General features: G+C 34.6%; 1 protein-coding gene across 1 annotated transcript in view; it reads left to right on the top strand.

Moving 5' to 3' along the window:
• Positions 1-10000, top strand: part of LOC113806317 (serine/threonine-protein kinase Kist) — an 18661-nt gene that overhangs the window by 484 nt on the left and 8177 nt on the right. Inside the window, exons 3-7 of the mRNA XM_070145156.1 lie at positions 1214-1384; positions 1482-1542; positions 7103-7263; positions 8080-8225; positions 8756-8903. Of these exons, the coding sequence (XP_070001257.1) occupies positions 7160-7263; positions 8080-8225; positions 8756-8903 (398 nt within the window). The 5' untranslated portion in view covers positions 1214-1384; positions 1482-1542; positions 7103-7159. The remainder of the gene's footprint in view (positions 1-1213; positions 1385-1481; positions 1543-7102; positions 7264-8079; positions 8226-8755; positions 8904-10000) is intronic.

Raw genomic sequence — 10000 nt, forward strand, 5'->3', positions numbered from 1 at the left:
GTAATGTTTTTTTATAAGTTTTGTAATCAGTTGTACCAGTTTCGTGGTGAAAATTTGATTAATTCATAAATCACCTCTATTATCATGTTATTTGATTAGCTGATATGGTATAGAGATACTTCTGTTAGTAGGAATTCAATTATTCTCAGGGGGAGGAATCATATACAGTAACGGACTCCCAAGCCTTTCAAAGACAATACAGATTGCTAAATGCTTGTTTCTTTGAAGTTACTTGATAGGCCAGACAGTTTTGAAGAGCCTATTGTGTCCCAAATTAACCAGTTACTAATTATAAGAATTTATGCTTTATTAAGAGATAGAGCATATCATTCCTAAAGAGAGTGGTCTGTATGTGCATATCAGTTAATCCTGCATTTTATTAATAATGGTAATGATATAAAGGAAGCTTCTCTAGACCTAACACAACCTAATCAGTCAAGTTTTTTACACAATACAAAAGAAGGAATAAATAAAAGTAACAAATTATGTTAGGTAAGGTTAGCTTTGTAAGTTTTGGTTAGATCAGGCCAAAATAACATTCCATACAGTCAAGTTTTTCTATTATATGAATCCACATACACACACACACACACACACACACACACACACACATACACACACACACACACACATACACACACACACGCACACTCTCCTACTCTCTCTCTCTCTCTTCTCTCTCATACAAACACACACACACATCGAAAGTATTTCATGAATCATACATTTTAGATATTTGAAATATAGATTTGTTTTCGTTTATAAAATGAATTACCGAAAAAAAAATTATTGCCAAATTATCCTTCGAGAAGAACCCGCAAACGACTTTTCCCTCCAAAACTATTTCATGAAGTACGTCAGTTGAGGAGAGTATAAGCACAAATATATGAATACCATAGGACCAATATAGAAATAACCCAGCTACGCAAGACACAAGAAAACCCAGAATAAAGAAGACACGAATAATTTTACTCAATAAGACGCGAAAAGCCAGGGAGAAATAAGACATGAATAATTTCACTGAACAACGAACGCGCCTTTGTTTACACAACAAACCCTCGCGAGCCAAATGTCACAACATAGGTAAGTGACAGTAAACAGACCGCTCTACACTCATAATATCCGAGATTCAGCTCTTATCACGTTCAAAATAGTAATTACTCGAAGAGAAAATAAATATCCACAGTCTTAATATGTATTTTAATGATTACAGGGACCGATCATCCACCAGTTGAGGAATATTAGCCAATTAAGCAAAAGGAGATCTCCACAAAAGGTCAAAAGGGATAAATACATCATACGATAAACCACAAAAACGGAAGGAAGATCCAGGGAAAATATAGCCTGATGTCTGAAGGCTATTAAAAGAAGATAAAAGGAATAGGTAAGAAAGTAATACTAATGGAGACTTGTTGTTTTTAGTTAAGAGTACACAGACAGCTAATTACAAATATCGATTTTTTAAAAATATTTATTCCCAGATGTAGGTCTATGGCAGAAAAGAAAATGATAACGTCCTGGATGAAAGAAGCAGAAGAATAGGTGAGAATAAACAAGTTAATGATGATTAAATTAAAGAAAAAATAGATACTGGTATATTGATTATAAAATTCACTACATTTTAATAAAGGTAATGTTTATTTATAAGTTTTGTAATCAGTTGTACCATTTTCATGGTGAAAATTTGATTAATTAAGGAATTACCTCTATTATCTTGTTATTTGATTAGTTAATGTTGTATAGAGATACTTCTGTTAATAGGAATTCAATTATTCTCAGGGGGAGGAGTCATATACAGTAATGGACTCCCAAGCCTTTCAAAGACAATACAGATTGGTAAATGCTTATTTCTTTGAAGTTACTTGATAGGCCAGACAATTCTGAAGAACCTATTGTGTCCCAAATCAACCAGGTACTAATTATAAGAATTTTTGCTTCATGAAGAGATGGAGTATATCATTCCTAGAGAGAGTGGTCTGTATGTGCATATCATCTAATCCTGCATTTTATTGATAATGATAATGATAATGATATAAAGGAAGCTTCTCTAGACCTAACAGAACCTAATCAGTCAAGTTTTTTGCACAATACAAAAGAAGGAATAATGGAAAATAACAAATTATGTTAGGTAAGGTTAGCTTTGTAAGTTTTGGTTAGATCAGGCCAAAATATTTCATATAGTCAAGTTTTTCTATTATATGAATTCTGGTAATTCATCAGTAAATAAAATTCTGTATAATTGGTTCATGGTTAATTTGCATTGAAAATTGTATAAAAGTAAAGATTTTAAAAATTTCTTAATATGAATGCATTAGTTTTCTTTTTCCCAAACCAGTAATGATATACATTTAATGATATATCTTTTGTGTGATTTAAATTGATTAGATATGATACTCAGCTTTGCAAACTATTTGTTAACCTAACCTCAACTCCGGAACAAACTTACATTAATTATGGATAATCTGGCAACATTAGAGTGTTTCCTTATTTGACAAGAAATTGGCCAGGAGAATACAAGCTCAGTCTTGTTATATTTCACATGGTAGAAGTTTGTTAATCATTGCCATAATGCCAACCAACATGAGGCAGTGGCAGCTGCACCAGTGTGTTTGTAAAATTTACTCATCATCATCATCATTGGGCAGCTAATGTAGATGGGGGTGCATAGCTGCATCCACCATTCGTTTCCACTTTTGAGGGTCCCCCATGGCGAGCTGCAGGCAGGGCCTTGTACCATCTCTAGCTCCTCACGACAGGTCTGAACAATCTGCCCAAGACACAACTTCCACAGGCCTCTTCCACCCAGGGTTGTCTCGAATTGAGACAACCTATTAGGCTGGATCATCCTTTAGGAAGTGTAACAACTGGTTGGAAATATGGTCCTGCTAACTGTACCCCATGATCTGACACAAGGACCCTTGTTACAATAGGCATCAAGATGAGATTCCAAAGCAGAGATAGTGTCCAGGTTTCACTACTGTATAGTAAAACTAGCATTATCAGGGCCTTTAAGACATTTAGCTTGATCCTTCTGCACAAGTACCAGTAACTCCAGATGCTCTTGTCAAGAGAGTTTATGACTCCTGCTGCCAGGAAGGTCCATCTATTGACTTCCTGATCTGACATCCTAGTGTCATTAAGTACACTACCAAGATATGTAAAGCTCCATGTGACTTCAATGTATTTGCCACAAGCATGTACCAACCAAACAGGTTTTCCTAGCAGGCTCCCAAAGTCCTGAATCTTGGTTTTGGTCAAGTAGACCTCTACACTCAGGTAATTCATGATACACTGTATTGAATTCCTTCTTATGGCTGATGTAAACTACAAGGAGCCCATGACTAAACTCACAATAGCTCTTGACAATGACTTGAAGTGCCAGAATACAGCCCATTGTGGACTTACCAGGAGTGACTCCAGATTGCTCTGACCTCTAGTGCCTCAGGAGGTGTTCTCTGATACATTTCAGAATGATGTGAAAAAATACCTTACCCGGTATTCTGTAAAGATAGTAGAACAATGCATTTTACATAACTTTACAGTTATAAAATAATGATGATTAAAGTGTGAACATCATTTCCAATTATAATTTAGAAAACAAATGTAGAGCTTTCAGACCTTCCTGCTGATTTATTGTTAAATAAGGAGCCAGTCCAATCTTTGAAATACTAGAGTATGTGGAATAAAGGATTGTAATGCTTTAGGTACAGAGAACAATCCCTTGATGTAGTCCTTAGAAAAAAACAGACACGCACGCACGCACGCACGCACACACAGTTTCTACTGTGATTGATGAAGACCGACACGCCCACACGCACACGCACACTCTCTCTCACACACATACTCTCTCACGCAGACACACACATCAAAAGTATTTCATGAATCATATATTTTAGATATTTGAAATATAGATTTGTTTCCGCTTATAAAATGAATTACCGAAAAAAACACATTTATTGCCAAATTATCCTCCGAGAAGAACCCGCAAACGACTTTTCCCTCCAAAACTATATCATGAACTCCGTCAGTTGAGGAGAGTATAAGCACAAATATATGAATACCATAGGACCAATATAGAAATAACCCAGCTACGCAAGACACGAGAAACCCCAGAATAAAGAGGACACGAATAATTTTACTCAATAAGACGCGAAAAGCCAGGGAGAAAGAAGACATGAATAATTTCACTGAACAACGAACGCGCCTTTGTTTACACAACAAACCCTCGCGAGCCAAATGTCACAACATAGGTAAGTGACAGTAAACAGACCGCTCTACACTCATAATATCCGAGATTCAGCTCTTATCACGTTCAAATTAGTAATTACTCGAAGAGAAAATAAATATCCACAATCTAAATATGTATTTTAATGATTACAGGGACCGATCATCCACCAGTTGAGGAATATTAGCCAATTAAGCAAAAGGAGATCCCCCAAAAGGTCAAAAGGGATAAATACATCATACGATAAACCACAAAAACGGAAGGAAAACCCAGGAAAAATATAACCTGATGTCTGAAGGCCATTAAAAGAAGATAAAAGGAATAGGTGAGAAAGTAATGCTAATGAAGACATGTTTTTAGTTATGAGTACACAGACAGCTAATTACAAATATCGATTTTTTAAAAATATTTATTCCCAGATGTAGGTCTATGGCAGAAAAGAAAATAATAGCGTCCTGGATGAAAGAAGCAGAAGAATAGGTGAGAACTGAACAAGTTAATGATGATTAAATTAAAGAAAAAATAGATACTGGTATATTGATTATAATATTCACTTCATTTGAATGAAGGTAATGTTTATTTTGAAGTTTTGTAATCAGTTGTACCAGTTTCATGGTGAAAATTTGATTAATTAAGGAATTACCTCTATTATCTTGTTATTTGATTAGTTAATGTTGTATAGAGATACTTCTGTTAATAGGAATTCAATTATTCTCAGGGGGAGGAGTCATATACAGTAATGGACTCCCAAGCCTTTCAAAGACAATACAGATTGGTAAATGCTTATTTCTTTGAAGTTACTTGATAGGCCAGACAGTTTTGAAGAGCCTATTGTGTCCCAAATCAACCAGGTACTAATTATAAGAATTTTTGCTTCATGAAGAGATGGGAGCATATCATTCTTAGAGAGAGTGGTCTGTATGTGCATATCATCTAATCCTGCATTTTATTGATAATGATAATGATCAAGATATAAAGGAAGCTTCTCTAGACCTAACAGAACCTAATCAGTCAAGTTTTTTGCACAATACAAAAGAAGGAATAATGGAAAATAACAAATTATGTTAGGTAAGGTTAGCTTTGTAAGTTTTGGTTAGATCAGGCCAAAATATTTCATATAGTCAAGTTTTTCTATTATATGAATTCTGGTAATTCATCAGTAAATAAAATTCTGTATAATTGGTTCATGGTTGATTTGCATTGAAAATTGTATAGAAGTAAAGATTTTTAAAATTTCTAAATATGAATGCATTAGTTTTCTTTTTCCCAAACCAGCAATGATATACATTTAATAATATATCTTTTGTGTGATCTTATATTGAGTGGATATGATATTCAGCTTTGCAAACTATTTGTTAACCTAACCTCAACTCCGGAACAAACTTACATTAATTATGGATAATCTGGCAACATTAGAGTGTTTCCTTATTTGACAAGATATTGGCCAGGAGAATACAAGCTCAGTCCTGTTATATTTCATATGGTAGAAGTTTGTTAATCATTGCCATAATGCCAACCAACATGAGGTAGTGGCAGCTGCACCATTGTGTTTGTAAAATTTACTCATCATCATCATCATTGGGCAGCTAATGTAGATCGGGGTGCATAGCTGCATCCACCATTCGTTTCCACTTTTGAGGGTCCCCCATGGCAAGCTGCAGGCAGGGCCTTGTACCATCTCTAGCTCCTCACGACAGGTCTGAACAATCTGCCCAAGACACAACTTCTACAGGCCTCTTCCACCCAGGGTTGTCTCGAACGGAGACAACCTATTAGGCTGGATCATCCTTTAGGAAGTGAACCAGGTACCCATATATCCTGAGTTGGTGGTCCCAGATTTTGCAAGTGAAAACGGATCTTGTACGAGCTTGACAGTGTAACAACTGGTTGGAAATGTGGTCCTCCTAACTGTACCCCATGATCTGACACAAGGACCCTTGTTACAATAGGCATCAAGATGAGATTCCAAAGCAGAGATAGTGTCCAGGTTTCACTACTGTATAGTAAAACTGGCATTATCAGGGCCTTGAAGACATTTAGCTTGATCCTTCTGCACAGATACCAGCAACTCCAAATGCTCTTGTCAAGAGAGTTTATGACACCTGCTTCCAGGAAGATCCATCTATTGACTTCCTGATCTGACATCCTAGTGTCATTAAGTACACTACCAAGATATGTAAAGCTCTCTGTGACTTCAATGTGTTTGCCACAAGCATGTACCAACCAAACAGGTTCTCCTAGTAGGCCCCCAAAGTCCTGGATCTTGGTCTTGGTCCAGGAGACCTCTACAATCAGCATATACATGATGCACTGTATCAAATTCCTTTTTGTGGTTGATGTAAACTACATCTAGTGCCTCAGCAGGTGTTCTCTGATACATTTCAGAATGATGTGAAAAAATACTTTACCTGGTATACTGTAAAGATAGAACAATGTAGTAGAACAATGCATTTTACATAACTTTACAGTTATAAGATAATGATGATTAAAGTGTGAACATCATTTCCAATTATAATTTAGAAAACAAGTGCAGAGCTTCTAGACCTTCCTGCTGATTTATTGTTAAATAAGGAGCCAGTCCAAGCTTTGAAATACTAGAGTATGTTGAATGAAGGATTCTAATGCTTTAGGTACAGAGAACAATCCCTTAATGTAGTCCTTAGAAATAACAAGATTTAAAAAATAATGTATGATGACTAGATGTTATGCCAATATAGGCTGCATTTTAAACAAAGTTTATCCCAGAAAATAAATCGGAGATAGAACAGTAACACAGTAGCACAAATATCTGACAGTAAGACAGTAAGATAGTATTGTAACAGCACATATTACTTATGTAATCAGAATACTTATCAGGAACCATTTTTTTTTTTACAGAGAATCCAAAGCAACTCCTTCATATGCCACCCAGTTCTTTCGTGTGATGCATGAAAGATGACTTCAGTCAGGAACAACCATTTTCAAGAGCTTCCTCCAGAACAGGAGCTTATTGCACCTTTTGGAGTCTTCAGAGTTAGAGGTGGCATTGCTTTTGGCAGGTAGATGCTCATTCTCTTTTCGGATGATAGTTTAGTCTCTCAGGTTAATGGGATTGTACATGCTGATATGAAAATGGGAAGTTATGACTATAGTTTCATTTGAATGAAAATATGAGGTACTTCCTTGTGTTGACATAGATTGCAAATTAATGTATGGTGAATGCTTTATATTGAATATATTTGTAGTCATGCTTATGGATTTAGGTTTCTTACGTGGAATGAATTAATTTTTCTTTTATACTCAATGTTATTGACGGAAACCACAATTATATTTTCTATCATTCCAAACAAGAGATGATTTAGATAAAGATTTTATTGCACTTATCAGAAAAATCCATCTGTTTATAGGAATATTTGTCCAGATAGGTGTGCTAGTAATGACAATGCTTGTTACTCCATGTGATTTGTACCAAATTTGATATTACCGAAAGTTTCCTTGGTTATTTTGGGAACTATCTGACTAGGTTGTGGATGGATTGAGTTGTTAATTAATCTTGCAAGAGTCTGGGTGGAGTTGAGAATGAGTCCACTTCTTCTGAGTTCCATTTTGCATGGTGCCAGGAATGGAGATTTGTTCTGTATTTTATTGTATTTATTGATGATTTTGAGCTGTTTTTAATATGCTTGTTATTCAGCATGTGTGTGTGTGTGTGTGTGTGTGTGTGTGTGTGTGTGTGTGTGTGTGTGTGTTATAATAGGAAAAGCAGAGTAGACCTTATTTGCGAAATATTCATTATATAGCTACATAAAGATAAACACATTATGTTAATTAATTTAAAATCACAGATATTTGAATCATTTGGATGAATTTTTCAGATGCTGTGAGGTGTATGAGGGGGAGGACTGTGTATCAGGGGGCCCTGTGGCTCTCAAGGTATTTAGACGCCACCAAGACTACCAGGGAGCACTGCAGCGAGAGTTGATATTTTTGCGTGCCCTGGCTACTCCTGATGCCCCAGTCGGTATGATATTAGTAGGAATCAGGTGGCTATATGTTCTTCTATATAGATTTAATTTTGCTGATCTTTATGAATAGTGACTTCAAAGGTATGGATTTCAGATATTAAAGTATTTGTAATTATTTGCAATCTTAGTTGTTCTTTTTTCAAATAGGAATTCTTTTTTTTATCTTTTCAGAATAGTATTGTGTATACATACATGTATATTGTATTTGTCATAGCTTTTGGTAGATGACGGTACCACAAAAAGAAAAGAAAAGAAAAAAGAAAAAGGAAAAGAAAAGAAAAAAAATATGTATATATATATATATATCATACTGTGTATATATATATATATATATATATATATATATATATATATATATATATATATATATATATATATATATATATATATATACATATATATATATATATATATATATATATATATATATATATGTATATATATATATATATGTATATATATATATATATACAGTATGATATATTGGGGAAAGAAAACAGAAGAGGAAGTGTTTTATTCTTTCTAGTGCAACATTTGGGAGAGTTGGAGTGGCAAGGCAGAGATATCTTAGTCCAGGAGCTGCTGAAGTTCACTGCCCGAGATATTCTACTGTATCACGAGGACCTCCCTTGCTCCCCCTGGCTGGTGACGACACTAGCTGCTCACATCATGAGGTTGGTTTTCAGATACATCAGAAGCTGTGTTCATGGCATATTTTTGTTTTAATAAGAATTCAAGGGTACATATGTAAATAAGCACATGCAGGTACCCGCATATATGCAATGTACAGTCAACCAAATTGAAGGTGTCTCACTCAGGGAAATATTTCATTCTACTGGCAACTCAACCATTGTCTTACAGTGAGTCTTGTAGACACTTTAAAAACACAATAATATCATAATTAGTTAATTATGTATAATGATTGTTGGTATTATGTTCCTTCAGACTACTAAATAATTTAATACATCTGTTGGCACTGGTTTGAAGAGAATTCTGGGAATATATTCTTGTTTATTATCTCAAAGAAAATTAAATGCTTGCTGATTCATGAATACAATATTACTTTTAATATAATCAACAGATTTATATTACAGTATGTAATCATTTTGATGATGGCATATCACAAATATTATTTGATTTTGTAAATCTGAAACTTTCCCACACATGGAATGCCTCAAATCTAATTAAATTGCAGCCCTTTCATTATGTCTTATATGCCCATAGATATTGGGTGAACTTACTGGCAAAGTGCCTCAAGTTTAGAAGTTGTCATTGACTTTTAGGTAATTCCTTTCTTTGAGGACTAATTCTTGTGCCATGGAAGGTTAGTGTGCAGTGACATTGCAGTATTCCCACGCTTTTATTTCTTGACATCAGTGCAAGCTTATCAACTTTCAAAGAATTCATTATATATCCCAATTAAACCATTTTTTTTTTTTTTTTTTTTACTTGCTTGATAAAATGTTATCCCCTCAGTGAGTGACAATTACTTGCTTCCTATTGGTTTGTGTCATAGATTTAAATTTATCAATTTTATTTACATCATTTTTGCTTGATCAGTAAAGATTATTGATACCTCATGATTAATAGATATTTTCATATGAAAATCATCAAGTATATTTTGTCCTCTGAGGAAAATATGAGAATAATAACAAAGTGTTGGGTGAGCTGCCAGTTACTATTTACTCGCCAAAACTGACTCAAAATCATAGATAATTGAGACGTTTTTACGTTACCTGACTGTACATGAATATGCAAATATGCAGGAACA

Source organism: Penaeus vannamei, chromosome 33 (genome assembly GCF_042767895.1).
Source record: "Penaeus vannamei isolate JL-2024 chromosome 33, ASM4276789v1, whole genome shotgun sequence".
NCBI classification, from domain to species: domain Eukaryota; kingdom Metazoa; phylum Arthropoda; class Malacostraca; order Decapoda; family Penaeidae; genus Penaeus; species Penaeus vannamei.